The 17,136-nt window shown below is 51.8% G+C and overlaps 1 protein-coding gene across 1 annotated transcript in view; it reads right to left on the bottom strand.

The window, feature by feature from the left end:
* The window catches only part of chp1 (calcineurin-like EF-hand protein 1), a 46,299-nt gene extending 36,757 nt beyond the window's left edge, over nucleotides 1-9,542 (bottom strand). Inside the window, exons 1-2 of the mRNA XM_068039694.1 lie at nucleotides 9,385-9,542; nucleotides 2,705-2,777 (exon numbers count right to left, since the gene is read on the bottom strand). Of these exons, the coding sequence (XP_067895795.1) occupies nucleotides 2,705-2,777; nucleotides 9,385-9,451 (140 nt within the window). The 5' untranslated portion in view covers nucleotides 9,452-9,542. The remainder of the gene's footprint in view (nucleotides 1-2,704; nucleotides 2,778-9,384) is intronic.
* Nucleotides 9,543-17,136: the final 7,594 nt, after the last annotated feature.

Consider the following 17,136-nt stretch of genomic DNA (forward strand, 5'->3'; position numbering starts at 1 on the left):
CAAAATCAGAGTTTCCTGAAATGTAAAACTTGTCTTCTGCCGAGAGCTGATGTAATTTAGGATGACATGTACTCATCCATTAATCAGGTTCAAGCAACAGCTGAGGACAAATCAATTTAGGAACCACAAGCCATTAAATTATCCATTTAATAGTGGATCAGGATTTCTCATCAGGCTGCACTAATATGTGAAGTTTAGCAGGAGAAAAAAATTCACCGCCCTGAAACATTTTTGTGGAATTTTAACGGTGTCAGCTCAGTTGGTCACACTCTTGCCCGAGTCAGAAGGTTCCGGGTTCAAGTCCCACTCCAGGATTTGAGCACAAAAATCAAGGCCAACACTCCAGTGCAATACTGAGGGTGTGCTGCACTGTTGGAGATGCCGTCTTTCGGATAAGCTGTTAAACCGAGGCCCCTTCTGCCCTCTAAGGTGGATGCAAAAGATCCCATGGCGCTATTTCAAAGAGGAGAAGGGTAGTTATTCCCAGTGTCCTGGCCAAAATTCATCTCAACATAACAAAACAGATTATCTGGTCATTATCACGTTGCTGTTTGTGGGAGTTTGCTGTGTGCAAATTGGCTGCTGCATTTCCTATGTTACAAGTGACACATGAAAAGTACTTTGAGACCTCTGGTGGTTGTGAAAGGTGTTATATAAATGCAAGTTTTTTTTAAGTCACTGTCACAATCTCTGGCCTACTTCTCCTCTCTAAAATTACTGAACAGGTAATTGCTTAGCTCCATGTCCATCTCTCTTATAAGCCCCTCAAGTATCTCCTGATAACTATAGTTTTCTCAGACACTCCCCTGACTCACTTGATTGCTATAGTCATGAAGAGAGTCTTGAGAAATCAGAACTTTTCTTCATGCAACTGGGAAGACGAATGGTTGACCTGCTAAGAGACTTCAAGATTACAATAGTTTATGATAAGGTAACTAGTGAGAGATTGTTTCCACTAGTCACTAAGAAAGTAACGGGTGCGGCACAAATTTAAGATAATCACAAAATGAGTTTAAGGGGACATTAAAAAAAATTTTTTTGTCAAGAGCAGTTAGAACGTGGAATTCTGTCATAAGCCACAAATGAAGAGCCATACATTGTTTTAAAAAGGGAATTTGTCAGTTTCGTGCCAAACAGGAATATTCAAGGGAAGACGACTAGGATTAGATTAGGTAGCTATGTGGAGAAAATTACCAATGCAGAATTGATGGGCTGAATGACCAGCTCTGTGCTGGAACATTCTTTTCTAGCCCATGCTCTCGATCCAACCCTGACTGACAGGATGACCAAACAGCTGGCAGAGCTTATTCAGTCTTGACCCAGATCCTAGTGGGCACAATTACAGTACTGAACTGATCATAACTGGCACAAGTCAGCAAATTCCCCAACAGCTGACCGCAGTCTGTGGTGCTGTTCTGAGATGGAGATTGGGACAAAGTACAGGGAGCTTCACTTCACCCTCATTACTTGACCTGGAGTCCTCCATGTCTTCTCTGGGCACCCAAACATAGACAAAGACATTCCACTGACTGCAATATGCTATCTGTTCTGTACAGGCACTGACCTTCTTAAAAAGCATTTTTACTTAATTGCAGTATTGCTGCTCCCTTGTCATGCAACACACACCAACCCACACCTGGTTGACCTGTTCCTCAGCTGTGCCATGGAGACTCTGAATCTGGTCTTCAATGACAGCTCTCCCTCCCCATCCCCGACATACTGCCTACCTGAAGCTGTGCCACCAAGATCAGAAAGCGAGTGGGTGCGGTCACATTGATCCATCCCGTGTTGCTGCGCGACCAGTGCCAGGTTACATCTTTATACACGTATAGTTTGCATTTTTCCATATAGACTTTCAGTGCTTGTTTTAAAAAAAGATTAAAAGGAATTGACCTGAAACCCTCAATTACTTGGAACACAAGTGTCAACTTGGCCAAAATGCGAATGCTGAGAAATTAGGCCAGTGACGTCCTGGAAAGGATCATGATATTTTCTTTAGTACATCCTCGCAGGGTGCAGTGTTGCTAAATCAACAGGTAGGATGAGTCAGCAAGTCTGGCCTTGGTAAGCTATATAGGCTGAGGAAATGAGGAGAAATTCTGTAGCATTTTAATTGAAAACAATTTGAATATGGTATGATGTTTGACAACAGATTTAAAGGCAAACAAAAACCAGCCCCTTGTGCAAGGGTTTTCGAGAGAACCACATGCAACATGAGAACAAGGCAGTGTAGGAGAGGAACCTTATTATTCTCCCAAGACAGGACTTGATCAATCCTTGAGTTATACTTGCTAGAAAAAGTTGTATGAGAATCTACTACTTTCTGTTGAATAAAAACTGTTGTGTCTGCTTGTCAAATTAAATCTTTTCAAGTGAGAAAATAACTACAGTGTCTCACTTGATCCTTGCATGGTTTGTATTCTAAACGCAGGTGGTGAAATCCTTACACAAACTAAACGATTCCTCTCCTTCTCCAATTTTGGCAACCTTGGACGGCCTTACACATCCCCTCCCTGCGTTACAATTCACTTTGCTCCTTCCTGTAAGTGAATAATAAACTCTGACAGACAGTCTGCCTTGATGCACTGGAATCCTGCTCACTACTCTACGAGTGAGCCCAACAATACCTGGGGAGCCAGAGTCTGCTGCAAACAGGAAATGTATTGTCTGAATTAGCTGTTCCCAAGGGATTGTACTTCCTTACCAAAGGGTGCCATTCTCCCCCTTATCGAGGCTGGTGAACCTGCTGTACAGGCGTGTAATCTGGCTGTGAGAGACTGTTAAAGGAAAAACAGAGAGAAATCAGACATAGCTCAGGATCAGCGGATGATCTTCCCACTTCAGTGACAGGGCAGCTGTTCACGGCCCCGCATGAAATCAGCCCTCATTGGACATAAAACAACACAAGGGCAGTTCTCAAACACAAGTACATTATCAGCAGTGGCAGGCAACCAGAGCTAAACTGGCACAGCAAAATGCGTGTCCCAGTCTCTCTCCTGTCTGTTTGTCTCTCCTTCCTTGCCTGTCCTTCCCTTCCTGTCTATCTCTCTCTCTTTCGCACTCTCCCTCCCTTTCACACTCCCACCTTGTCTCGCTCGCTCTCCTTCACACACCTTCCCTCCTTGTCTCTCTCTCCTTCGCTCCCGCCCTCCTCGTCTCTCTCCCCTTCGCTCCCTCCCTCCCGCCGCCTCTCCCTCCCCTTCGCTCCCACACTCCGCCTCCCTCTCCTTCGCGCTCTCCCTCCGTCCCTCTCTCTCCCCTTCGCGCTCTCCCTCCGTCCCTCTCTCTCCCCTTCGCGCTCTCCCTCCGTCCCAGCCTCCCTCTCCTTCGCGCTCTCCCTCCGTCCCAGCCTCCCTCTCCTTCGCGCTCTCCCTCCGTCCCCGTCTTCCTCTCCTTCGCGCTCTCCCTCCCTCCCTCTCCTTCGCGCTCTCCATCCCTCCCTCTCCTTCGCGCTCTCCATCCCTCCCTCTCCTTCGCGCTCTCCATCCCTCCCTCTCCTTCGCGCTCTCCATCCCTCCCTCTCCTTCGCGCTCTCCATCCCTCCCTCTCCTTCGCGCTCTCCATCCCTCCCTCTCCTTCGCGCTCTCCATCCCTCCCTCTCCTTCGCGCTCTCCATCCCTCCCTCTCCTTCGCGCTCTCCATCCCTCCCTCTCCTTCGCGCTCTCCATCCCTCCCTCTCCTTCGCGCTCTCCATCCCTCCCTCTCCTTCGCGCTCTCCATCCCTCCCTCTCCTTCGCGCTCTCCATCCCTCCCTCTCCTTCGCGCTCTCCATCCCTCCCTCTCCTTCGCGCTCTCCATCCCTCCCTCTCCTTCGCGCTCTCCATCCCTCCCTCTCCTTCGCGCTCTCCATCCCTCCCTCTCCTTCGCGCTCTCCATCCCTCCCTCTCCTTCGCGCTCTCCATCCCTCCCTCTCCTTCGCGCTCTCCATCCCTCCCTCTCCTTCGCGCTCTCCATCCCTCCCTCTCCTTCGCGCTCTCCATCCCTCCCTCTCCTTCGCGCTCTCCATCCCTCCCTCTCCTTCGCGCTCTCCATCCCTCCCTCTCCTTCGCGCTCTCCATCCCTCCCTCTCCTTCGCGCTCTCCATCCCTCCCTCTCCTTCGCGCTCTCCATCCCTCCCTCTCCTTCGCGCTCTCCATCCCTCCCTCTCCTTCGCGCTCTCCATCCCTCCCTCTCCTTCGCGCTCTCCATCCCTCCCTCTCCTTCGCGCTCTCCATCCCTCCCTCTCCTTCGCGCTCTCCATCCCTCCCTCTCCTTCGCGCTCTCCATCCCTCCCTCTCCTTCGCACTCTCCCTCCGTCTCCCTCCCCATTGCTCACTCCCTCCCTGTCGCTCAGTCCCTCCGCTTCGCCTCTCTCCCCTTCGCTCACTCCCTCTGTCTCCGTCCTCTTCGCACTCTCCCCCCTTCGCTCGCTCCCTCCCTCCGTCTCCCTCCCCTTCGCTCGCTCCCTCCCTCCGTCTCCCTCCCCTTCGCTCGCTCCCTCCCTCCGTCTCCCTCCCCTTCGCTCGCTCCCTCCCTCCGTCTCCCTCCCCTTCGCTCGCTCCCTCCCTCCGTCTCCCTCCCTCCCTCCCTCCGTCTCCCTCCCTCCCTCCCTCCGTCTCCCTCCCCTTCGCTCGCTCCCTCCCTCCGTCTCCCTCCCCTTCGCTCGCTCCCTCCCTCCGTCTCCCTCCCCTTCGCTCCCTCCCTCCCTCCGTCTCCCTCCCCTTCGCTCGCTCCCTCCCTCCGTCTCCCTCCCCTTCGCTCCCTCCCTCCCTCCGTCTCCCTCCCCTTCGCTCCCTCCCTCCCTCCGTCTCCCTCCCCTTCGCTCCCTCCCTCCCTCCCTCCGTCTCCCTCCCTCCCTCCGTCTCCCTCCCCTTCGCTCGCTCCCTCCCTCCCTCCGTCTCCCTCCCCTTCGCTCCCTCCCTCCCTCCCTCCGTCTCCCTCCCCTTCGCTCGCTCCCTCCGTCTCCCTCCCTCCGTCTCCCTCCCTCCGTCTCCCTCCCCTTCGCTCGCTCCCTCCCTCCCTCCCTCCGTCTCCCTCCCCTTCGCTCGCTCCCTCCCTCCGTCTCCCTCCCCTTCGCTCGCTCCCTCCCTCCCTCCGTCTCCCTCCCCTTCGCTCGCTCCCTCCCTCCCTCCGTCTCCCTCCCCTTCGCTCGCTCCCTCCCTCCGTCTCCCTCCCCTTCGCTCGCTCCCTCCCTCCGTCTCCCTCCCCTTCGCTCGCTCCCTCCCTCCGTCTCCCTCCCCTTCGCTCGCTCCCTCCCTCCGTCTCCCTCCCCTTCGCTCGCTCCCTCCCTCCGTCTCCCTCCCCTTCGCTCCCTCCCTCCCTCCGTCTCCCTCCCCTTCGCTCCCTCCCTCCCTCCCTCCGTCTCTCTCCCCTTCGCTCCCTCCCTCAGTCTCTCTCTCTCTCTTTCTCTCCCTCCCCTTCGCTCACTCCCTCCGTGTCCCTCTCCCCTTCGCTCACTCCCTCCATCTCACTCCCTCTCCGTCTCTCTCCCCTTCGCTCACTCCCTCTCCGTCTCTCTCCCCTTCGCTCACTCCCTCTCCGTCTCTCTCCCCTTCGCTCACTCCCTCCGTCTCTCTCCCCTTCGCTCACTCCCTCCGTCTCTCTCCCCTTCGCTCACTCCCTCCGTCTCTCTCCCCTTCGCTCACTCCCTCCGTCTCTCTCCCCTTCGCTCACTCCCTCCGTCTCTCTCCCCTTCGCTCACTCCCTCCGTCTCTCTCCCCTTCGCTCACTCCCTCCGTCTCTCTCCCCTTCGCTCACTCCCTCCGTCTCTCTCCCCTTCGCTCACTCCCTCCGTCTCTCTCCCCTTCGCTCACTCCCTCCGTCTCTCTCCCCTTCGCTCACTCCCTCCGTCTCTCTCCCCTTCGCTCACTCCCTCCGTCTCTCTCCCCTTCGCTCACTCCCTCCGTCTCTCTCCCCTTCGCTCACTCCCTCCGTCTCTCTCCCCTTCGCTCACTCCCTCCGTCTCTCTCCCCTTCGCTCACTCCCTCCGTCTCTCTCCCCTTCGCTCACTCCCTCCGTCTCTCTCCCCTTCGCTCACTCCCTCCGTCTCTCTCCCCTTCGCTCACTCCCTCCGTCTCTCTCCCCTTCGCTCACTCCCTCCGTCTCTCTCCCCTTCGCTCACTCCCTCCGTCTCTCTCCCCTTCGCTCACTCCCTCCGTCTCTCTCCCCTTCGCTCACTCCCTCCGTCTCTCTCCCCTTCGCTCACTCCCTCCGTCTCTCTCCCCTTCGCTCACTCCCTCCGTCTCTCTCCCCTTCGCTCACTCCCTCCGTCTCTCTCCCCTTCGCTCACTCCCTCCGTCTCTCTCCCCTTCGCTCACTCCCTCCGTCTCTCTCCCCTTCGCTCACTCCCTCCGTCTCTCTCCCCTTCGCTCACTCCCTCCGTCTCTCTCCCCTTCGCTCACTCCCTCCGTCTCTCTCCCCTTCGCTCACTCCCTCCGTCCTTTCTCCCCTTCGTTCACTCCCTCCCTCCGTCTCTCTCTCTCTCTCTCCCCCCTTCGCTCACTCCATCCGTCTCCTTCGCACTCTCCCTCCCTGTCTCCCTCTCCCTGTCTATCCACACTCTCTCTCTTTCCCTCCCCCCTCCCTGTCTCTCTCTCCCCCCTTTCCTGTCTGTCTCTCTCCCAACCACCTCCCTGTCTCGCTCCCACCCACTCTCCCTCCCCCCGTCTCTCTCTCCCAAACCCCCCCAACCCCGTCTCTCTCTCCCTCTCTCTCCTCCTTCCCCCCCCCCCCCCCCGGTGTCTCTTTCTCTCTCCTCCCCCCTTCCCCCCTGCTGTCTCTCTCTCTCTCCTCCCCACCCCCCCCTCCTGGTGTCTCTCTCTCCTCCTTCCCGCCACCCACCCCCCAACCCCCGTGGTGTGTGTGTCTCTCTCACTCTCTCTCTCTCTCTCTCCCCCCCCGCCCCCCGGTGTCTCTCTCTCTCTCCCCCCCCCCCCCCGGTGACTCTCTCTCTCTTCTCCCCCCCCCCCTGGTGACTCTCTCTCTCTTCTCCCCCCCCCCAGTGACTCTCTCTCTCTTCTCCCCCCCCCAGTGACTCTCTCTCTCTTCTCCCCCCCCCAGTGACTCTCTCTCTCTTCTCCCCCCCCCCAGTGACTCTCTCTCTCTTCTCCCCCCCCCCAGTGACTCTCTCTCTCTTCTCCCCCCCCCCCAGTGACTCTCTCTCTCTTCTCCCCCCCCCCAGTGACTCTCTCTCTCTTCTCCCCCCCCCCAGTGACTCTCTCTCTCTTCTCCCCCCCCCCAGTGACTCTCTCTCTCTTCTCCCCCCCCCCAGTGACTCTCTCTCTCTTCTCCCCCCCCCCCCAGTGACTCTCTCTCTCTTCTCCTCCCCCCCCCCCCCAGTGACTCTCTCTCTCTTCTCCTCCTCCCCCCCCCCCCAGTGACTCTCTCTCTCTCTCCTTCCCCACCACCCCCCCCCGCCCCCGGTGTGTGTCTCTCTCTCTCTCCCCCCGCCGTGTCTCTCTCTTTCCCCTTCTCCCCCCCCCCCCACCCCCCCCCCCGGTGACTCTCTCTCTCCCCCCCGCCCCCCGGTGTCTCTCTTTCTCCATACCCCCCCCCACCCCCCGTGTCTGTCTCTCCCTCCCCCCCCCCACCCCGTATCTGTCTCTCTCCCCCCCCCCCCCGTGTCTCTCTCTTCCTTCCCCCCCACCCCCCCGTGTCTCTCTCTTTCTCCCTTCCCCCCCCCGTGTCTCTCTCTTTCTCCCTTCCCCCCCCGTGTCTCTCTCTTTCTCCCTTCCCCCCCCGTGTCTCTCTCTTTCTCCCTTCCCCCCCCCGTGTTTCTCTCTTTCTCCCTTCCCCCCCCAGTGTCTCTCTCTTTCTCCCTTCCCCCCCCACACCCCCCCCCGTGTCTCTCTCTTCCTTCCCCCCCACACCCCCCCCGTGTCTCTCTCTTCCTTCCCCCCCACCCCCCCGTGTCTCTCTTTCTCCCTTCCCCCCCCGTGTCTCTCTCTTTCTCCCTTCCCCCCCCCGTGTCTCTCTCTTCCTTCCCCCCCCCCGTGTCTCTCTCTTCCTTCCCCCCCCCGTGTCTCGCTCTTCCTTCCCCCCCCCGTGTCTCTCTCTCTTCCTTCCCCCCCGCCCCCCGGTGTCTCTCTTTCTCCATACCCCCCCCCCCCACCCACCGTGTCTGTCTCTCCCTCCCCCCCCCACCCCGTATCTATCTCTCTCTTCCTTTCCCCCCCCCCCCGTGTCTCTCTCTCTTCCTCCCCCCCCCCGTGTCTCTCTCTCTTCCTCCCCCCCCCCCGTGTCTCTCTCTCTTCCTTCCCCCCCCCCCCCCCGTGTCTCTCTCTCTTCCTTCCCCCCCCGCCCCCCGGTGTCTCTCTCTCTTCCTTCCCCCCCCGCCCCCCGGTGTCTCTCTTCCTCCCCCCCCCCCCCGTGTCTCTCTCTCTTCCTTCCCCCCCCGCCCCCCGGTGTCTCTCTTCCTCCCCCCCCCCCGTGTCTCTCTCTTCCTCCCCCCCCCCCCCGTGTCTCTCTCTCTTCCTTCCCCCCCCGCCCCCCGGTGTCTCTCTTCCTCCCCCCCCCCCCCCACCCCGTATCTGTCTCTCTCTTCCTTCCCCCCCCCCCGTGTCTCTCTCTCTTCCTCCCCCCCCCCCGTGTCTCTCTCTCTTCCTTCCCCCCCACCCCCCGTGTCTCTCTTTCTCCCTTCCCCCCCCGTGTCTCTCTCTTTCTCCCTTCCCCCCCCGTGTCTCTCTCTTCCTTCCCCCCCCGTGTCTCTCTCTTCCTTCCCCCCCCCGTGTCTCTCTCTTCCTTCCCCCCCCCGTGTCTCTCTCTTCCTTCCCCCCCCCGTGTCTCTCTCTTCCTTCCCCCCCCCGTGTCTCTCTCTCTTCCTTCCCCCCCCGCCCCCCGGTGTCTCTCTTTCTCCATACCCCCCCCCCCCCCAGTCTGTCTCTCCCTCCCCCCCCCCCACCCCGTATCTGTCTCTCTCTTCCTTTCCCCCCCCCCCCGTGTCTCTCTCTCTTCCTTCCCCCCCCGCCCCCCGGTGTCTCTCTTTCTCCATACCCCCCCCCCCCACCCCCCGTGTCTGTCTCTCCCTCCCCCCCCCCACCCCGTATCTGTCTCTCTCTTCCTTCCCCCCCCCCCCGTGTCTCTCTCTCTTCCTCCCCCCCCCCCCCGTGTCTCTCTCTCTTCCTTCCCCCCCCGCCCCCGGTGTCTCTCTTCCCCCCCCCCCCGTGTCTCTCTCTCTTCCTCCCCCCCCCCCCCCCGTGTCTCTCTCTCTTCCTTCCCCCCCCGCCCCCCGGTGTCTCTCTTCCCCCCCCCCCCCGTGTCTCTCTCTCTTCCTCCCCCCGCCCCCCCCGTGTCTCTCTCTCTTCCTTCCCCCCCCGCCCCCCGGTGTCTCTCTTCCTCCCCCCCCCCCCGTGTCTGTCTCTCTCTTTCATACTCTTCCCCCCACCCACCGGCAGGCCCCTTACTCACAGCCCGTCTCCTTCTTGATTTCCTCGATCTCCTCATCCCGGAGGAGGCTGGATGCTCTGGAGCCCATGTCGCTGACTCAGGGTCCCTGCTGTCCTGGCCTGTCCTCTGCTCTGCTGCGCTGGCTGGGCGGCGCGCTCTGACTGAACTTCCGGTCGAAAACGGCCTGGACCCGCCTCCCCGACGTCATACACGCCGCTTGTGACGCCACCGCCAGGGGCGGAGTCTCCGGGTTACGTCACACCCTGACGGTCAAGCAGTGGCCATGCGCTCAGTCTCTACCAGCGCAGCAATGTCAACCTTTCATTTGTTCAAAGACTTATTTAATGCAAAAACTAAACACAGAAAATGCTGGCAATACTCATGGAGTTCCCCATAATCTGTGGAGAGAGAGAAGCAGGGTTAATGTATCAGCTGCATGACTGTCCTTCCACTTCAGCGGTAAGGCACCCAGTACCATTAAAACCCACTTACCAGCCACCTGCTAATAAACGGTAGCTCTTGACACACATGCTGCATTCATACTCTCAGCCATAGGGTTATTTACAGCACAGAAGAAAGCCATTTGGCCCATCGAGGCCATGTCGGCTCCTCACGGAGCTATCCAGTCAGTCCCACTTCCCGGCTTGCTCCCCTTAGCCCTGCAAGTTTACTTCTCTTAGGTGGCCATCCAACTTCCTCTTAAAGTAATTGATCGTCTCCACTTCCACCAACCTTGTAGGCAGCAAGTTTCAGGTTATTACAATCCTTGCGAAAAGAAGAGCTTGCTCATGTTCCGCCTGCATCCTTTGCACAAAACTTTCAATCTATATCCCCTAGTCCTTGTACCATTTGTTAACCACAGAAATCACAGAATTGTTATAGTGCGAATGGAGGCCATTCAGCCCATCGTGTCTGCACCAGCCCATCCCCCCACCCCGCCTTCTCCCCGTAAATCTGCACATTCTTCCTTTTCATACAACAGTTTAATTCGCTTTGGAATGCTTCCATTGAACCTGCCTCCAGCACATTCTCAGGCAGCGTATTCCAGACCTTAACCACTCTCTGCATGAAAAGGTTTTTCTTCGTGTTGCTTTTGCTTCTCTTACCCAATACTTTAAATCTGTGCCCTCTCGTTCTCAATCTTTTCACGAGTGGAAACAGTTTTTCTCTATCGACTATGTCTAGACCCATGATTTCGAATACCTCGATCAAAATCACCTCTCAGCCTTCTCTTCTCCAAGGAAAACAGTCCAAACTTCTCCCATCAGTCTTCAGAACTGAAGTTCTTCATCCCTGGAACCATTCTTGTGAATCTTTTCTGTACTCTCTCCAATGCCCTCACATCTTTCTTAAAGCGCGGCGCCCAGAACTAGACGTAATGCTCCAGTTGAGGCCAAACTAGTGTCTTATACAAGTTCAACATAACTTCCTTGCTCTTGTACTCTATGCCCCTATTAATAAAGCCGAGGATACTGTATGCTTTATTAACTCTCTCAACCTGTCCTGCCACTTTCAATGACTTATGCACATATACACCTAGGTCCCTCTGCTCCTACACCCCCTTTAGAATTGTACCCTTTATGTTATATTGTCTCTCCTCGTTCTTCCTACTAAAATGAACCAATTCACATTTCTCTGCATTGAACTTCATCTGCCACCTATCTGCCCATTCCACCAACTTGTCTATGTCCTTCTGCAGTTCTACACCATCCTCCCCACAGTTCACAATGCTTCCAAGTTTCATATCATCCACGAACTTTGAAATTGTTCCCTGTACACCAAAGGACTGGGCCATTAATATATATCAGGAAAAGCAGGGTCCCAACACTGACCCCTGGGGAACTCCATGACAAACCTGGTGCTAACAAAACAGAAATAATTGACGTAATAGCCCAAGATTTGAAATTGAAAGAAGATAGTAAATCAGAGGGTGATGCAGCTGAATTGGCTAAAGTTCAGTTATAACTGAAAAAACTTGAGCATGAACAAGAAATGGAAAAACTTAGGCTTCAACAAGAAAAAGAAAAAGCAACAGAATTGAAAAAAAACTTGAGGCTGAGAAAGAATTGACAATGAAAAACCTTGAATTTGTAAAAGAGGAAAGGGAGAAAAAGAGAGCATTTCAGTCAGAAAGTGAAAAAGCAAGGGAATTCAAATTAAGAGATGGAACTAAGACCAAGGGGTAGTCTGGACTCTAGAAAAAATTCTGATCAGGAAGAATCTGAGTCCATCCCAGGAACCAGTGAAAAGCTGTTTAAATTTATACAAGCTCTCCCTAATTTTGAGGAAAGGGGTGTAGAGGCATTTTTCATTTCTTTTAGAAAAATAGCCAAACAAATGAAATGGCCAAATGAAAGCTGGACACTGCTTATGCAAAGCAAGTTGATGGGCAGAGCTCATGAAGTTTATGCCATGCTTCCTTCAGAGGCTTCTGCAGATTATGAGATGGCAAAAAAGGTTATTCTCGCTGCGTACGAGTTAGTCCCTGAAGCTTACAGACAGGAGTTTCAGAACCTCTGGAGATTGGTTGGGCAGACTTATGTAGAATTTGAGAGGGTGAAGCAAATTAATTTTGATCTTTGGATACGGGCAGTAAAGATCAAAGCCACGTATGAGAACCTTAGAGAACTGATTCTCTTGGAAGAATTTAAAAATTCAATCCCTCCAGTAGTGATAACTCATGTAGAGAACCTGAAAGTGTTAAAAGCCAGGCAAGCAGTGGAAATCACTGATGATTTTGAGATTGTGAATAAGCCAAACACCTTTGTCCATCACCCCTACAAAGCTGAGAGGGATAGAAGATGGGAGAATGAAAGGAAGGCAAGTAGCCGGGGACAAAAAGGAACAGCTGGGAATGCCCCGGGATTCCCTACTCAGGCCAGAATGGAAGGTGCTGAGGGTAGAAGTGAGGTCTGCAAGCCAAAGTGTTATCATTACCACAAGGTGGGACATCTTCGTTCAGAATGCTGGAAGTTGCGAGGTAAACCCATGGGACCTGTTGTGGTACACATAGCTAATGCAGAGAAAGGGGCTCTGACTGAGAATACAGCAGACCAGGCTGTAGCATTGCGAGCAGCTGTAAAACCAGATACAAAAAAAACAAACTGAGTGTAGGATTTGAGAATAAGATACCTGAAAGTTATAATGAATTCTTGTCAAAAGGAAAAGTAACTCCATATCCCTCAAGTGAGACAGACAAATCTATTGTTATACTTAGGGATACAGGAGCAACCCAAACTCTTGTACTGGGGAAAGGTATAACATTTCCACCAGAGAGCGCACTGAATGCTGAAGTTTTAGTTAATGGTATTGGCAGGGAGCATATACCGGTACCTTTGTATCGAATGCACCTAGAGTGTGACCTGATGTCTGGGATGGTCACTGTAGGAGTTGTCCATAGTTTGTTGGTCGAGGGAATTGACCTACTCCTAGGGAATGATTTGGCTGGAGCAAAAGTATCTGTTTCTCCTGTATTCACAGAGAAATCAAGTCAAGTTAAAGAAACAGAACAATTACAGGAACAAGTTCCTGGAATATTTCCTGTGTGTGTAATGGCTAAACAAGTTCTGGAAGACCAAATCACATATAAGTCAACATTTTTACTGGCCAGGTCTTACCAAGGATGTGGTGCAGTTTTGTAGGACATGCCAGACGCGCCAAATGATGGGAAAACCGCAACCTGCCATAAAACCAGCACCCCTAATTCCCAAATCAGTTATTGAGGAACCATTTAGTAGGGTGTTGGTAGGCTGCATAGGACCCTTGCCAAAAACAAAAGCAGAACACCAATATATACTCAGAATCATGGATACGGCTACTCGATTTCCAGAGGCCATTTCCTTGAGGCCAATTACTGCTGAAGTAGTAGTACATAAATTAAGCCAATTTTTTACGAGATATGGATTACCACTTGAAGTTCAATCAGATCAAGGTTCCAATTTTATGTCCAAGGTATTTCAAGAAGTCACGGTAGTTTGTGTATCAAACAGTTAAAATCTTCAGCATATCACCCATCGACCCAGGGAGCTTTAGAAAGGTACCATCAAACTCTCAAAACAATGATTAGAGCATACTGTCATGAATATCCCCATGACTGGGATAAAGGGCTAGACTTTCTTTTATTTGCCACGAAGGATTCCCAAATGAGTCTACAGGTCTTAGTCCTTTCGAATTGGTTTACCAACATGAGATATGAGGGCCTCTGATACTAATCAAAGACAGGTTCTTAGAGCAAAGAGATGAATCTTCGGTGCTAGATTATGTATCTGCGTTCTGGGAAAGGCTCACAAAAGCTTGCAATGTGGCTCAGGAACACCTTAAAGCATCCCAAACCACTATGAAAATATGACCATACAAAAATGCAAAAACCCAAACTTTTCAACCAGGAGATGAAGTATTGGTATTATCTTTACAGGGCGAACTATTAAAAGTATGGTTCAGTGGTTCGTATAAAGTGGTCAAAAGAGTTGGTAAGGTAAATTATTTGATTGACACCCGATTGCCGGAAAAAGAATCAGCTGTGTCATATCAATATGTTAAAGTGATATTATCGCAGGGAGGAGGATAAGCCAGTACAGGAATGCCAGGTAACAAGGACTGTTGAGAATGAAAGGGATAGTGAGGAAAAATAAATAAAATAAATAAATGAGGCAGAAGGAGGCCGAGACAATTTTCAAATTGAATCTCCTACTATCTGGTTAGCTAGGAAAATTGGATAATATGCTTTCGTACTTAGATGCAGAACGAGAAAACCTAAAAAAGCTATTCACAGCATTTAAAAGAGTTTTGTAGGGATAAGCCAGGATGTACAACCTTTGGCACACATGATGTGGATGTAAGGGAATCCGTTCCTATAAAACAGCATGCTTACCACTTAAGTCCAGACAAACAGGCCCAAGTAAAAGCAGAAATCCCAATACATGCTGGAAAACAACTTAATTGAACCTAGTCAAAGCAGCTGGAGTTCACCAATAGTATTAGTGCCTAAACCTGCTGGGTCAACCTGACTTTGCATAGATTAAAGAGAAATCAATTCAGTAACGAAGGCAGACTCCCATCCAATTCCTCACTTGGAAGACTGTATTGACAGAGTGGGCAGTGAAATGTTCCTTTAACATCCCGATCTAAGAAAATAGCAGCTTTTGTCACACTGGACAAGTTTTCCAGTGTCAAGTGATACCACACAGGTCAATGGATACTTGAGAAACGTCTCGGAGACTAGTGAACCCAGTAGTGGCCATTGTTCCTAATTGTGCAGTTTACCTTTTATTTTTTTTATTTATTTAGAGATACAGCGCTGAAACAGGCCCTTCGGCCCACCAAGTCTGTGCCGACCAACAACCACCCATCTATACTAATCCTACATTAATCCCATATTCCCTACTACATCCCCACCATTCTCCTACCACTAGGGGCAATTTACAATGGCCAATTTACCCATCAACCTGCAAGTCTTTGGCTGTGGGAGGAAACCAGAGCACCCGGCGGAAACCCACGTGGTCACAGGGAGAACTTGAAAACTCCGCCCAAGCAGTACCCAGAACTGAACCCGGGTCGCTGGAGCTGTGAGGCTGCAGTGCTAACCTTGCTGAGGTGCTGATCTATCAGGACACTTGGAAGGAATACATGAAACAACTGGGAGACTATGTTTAGAAGGTTGCAGTTGGCTGATATTTAAAACCCAAAATGCCAGAATATTTCGATGGAAGTTTATTGTTACAGCCTTATCACTTAAAGATGGTACACATTTCTGTATGCTTTATTAACCGCTCACTCAACCTGGCCTGCCACCTACAATGACTTGTGCACATATACACCCAGGTCCCTCTGTTCATGCACCCACTTAAAATTGTACTCTTTATTTTATGTTGTCTCTCCTTGTTCTTCGTACCAAAATGAATCACTTCACATTTCTCTGCATTGAACTTCATCTGCCACTTATCCGCCCATTCTACCAACTTGTCTATGTCCTTTTGCAGTTCTACACCATCCTCCCCACAGTTCACAATGCTTCCAAGTTTCATATCATCCATTGTGCCCTGTACACCAAAGGTCTAGGCCATTAATATACATCAGGAAAAGCAAGGGTCCCAACATTGACCCCTGGGGAACTCCACGACAACCCTTCTTCCAGTCCGAAAACATCCATTAACCACTATTCTTTGTTTCCTGTCACTCAGCCAATTCCATATCCATGTTGCTCCGGTCACTTTTATTCCATGAGCTATAACTTTGCTCACATGGGAACAGTTTTTCCTTATCTAAGCCTGTCATAATCTTGTACATTTCTTTTAAATCTCCCCTCAATCTCCTTTGTTCTAAGGAGGACAAACCCGTCTTTTCCAACCTAACCTTGTAACTAAAATCCCCCATCCCAGGGATCATTTTAGTAAATCTCCTCTGTACACTCTTAAGGACCGTCACATCCCTCCTAAAGTATGGTGACCAGAACTGGATGCAATTCTCCAGTTGGGGCCTAACCAGAACCTTTATAAAGGTTCAACATAACTTCCCTGCTTTTGTACTCAATGCCTTTATTTATAAAGCCCAAGATCCCACATGCTTTACTAACCACTCTTTCAATATGTCCAGACACCTTCAAAGGTCGACACACATGCACCCCCAGGTCCCTCTGTTCCTGCACACTCTTTAGAACTGTGCCATTTAGTTTATAATGCTTCTCCCTATTCCTTCTGCCAAAATGCATCACCTCACACTTGTCAGTATTAAATTCCATCTGCAACTTCTCTGCCCATTCTGCTCGCCTATCTATGTCCTGTTGCAGGTGGTTCATATCATCCTCACTGTTTCTCACCTCCAAGTTTGGTGTCATCAGAAACTTTTGAGATTCTACTCAGTATTCCAAGATCCAAATCATTTGTAGATATCAAAAAAGCAGTGTTCCCAGCACTAACCCTTGGGGAGCACCACTGTCTATCATCCTCCAGTCTGAAAAGCACCCAATCACTCTTTTCTGTCCACAAGCCAATTTTCTATCCAATTGGACACCGACCCTCCTTTTTGACGAGCCTCCATTTAGTAACCAGCCTTTTATTATGGTACCTTATCAAATGCTTCTCATAAAATCCAGATAAACAATATTCACCACATTCCCTTCATCAACCTTCTGTTACTTCATCAAAGAATTCAATTAGATTAGTCAAACATGCTCTGCCTTTTACAACTCTATGCTGGCTATTCTTAATTAACTCAAACCTCTCGAAGTTGCCATTGATATTTTCCCTGATTACAGTTTCTAAAACCTTACCCACCACTGATGTTAAACTAACTGGCCTGTTGTTGCTAGGATGTCCTCATACCCTTTCTTGAGTGAGGGTATGACATTTGCCACTCTCCCATCCTCTGGCACCTCCCCTGTATCCAAGCAAGATTGGAAGATTATGGCAAGCCCTTCCGCTATCTTGTTACAAGGGTTTTATTTTTGTACAAACATCTTTGAATTCAGTGTGTTTTAAAAAACTGAAAAAGAGATTTTTCAGTGGACATGGACACCTGCAAATAGCTGAAATTTTTGGATGTTGACTTTGAGTACAAGAATAGAAAAAGCAAGCAATTTCAAAGAAGTAGAAACAAGTTGAGTTTTAGAAAAGCATCGCAGCAGAATTTATCAGGTTGAGAAAAGAAACAAACATGCTACTAAGGTTAAGGACAAGATTAGGGAGCGAAAGTTGGAGCCGAGACCTCGAGGCCACTGTTTCCATGGAAGGTTGGTGCAATGGGAAACAAAGAGATAATAAGCTTGGGATGGAGCCA

This window comes from Heterodontus francisci, chromosome 9 (assembly GCF_036365525.1).
Source record: "Heterodontus francisci isolate sHetFra1 chromosome 9, sHetFra1.hap1, whole genome shotgun sequence".
Taxonomy (NCBI): domain Eukaryota; kingdom Metazoa; phylum Chordata; class Chondrichthyes; order Heterodontiformes; family Heterodontidae; genus Heterodontus; species Heterodontus francisci.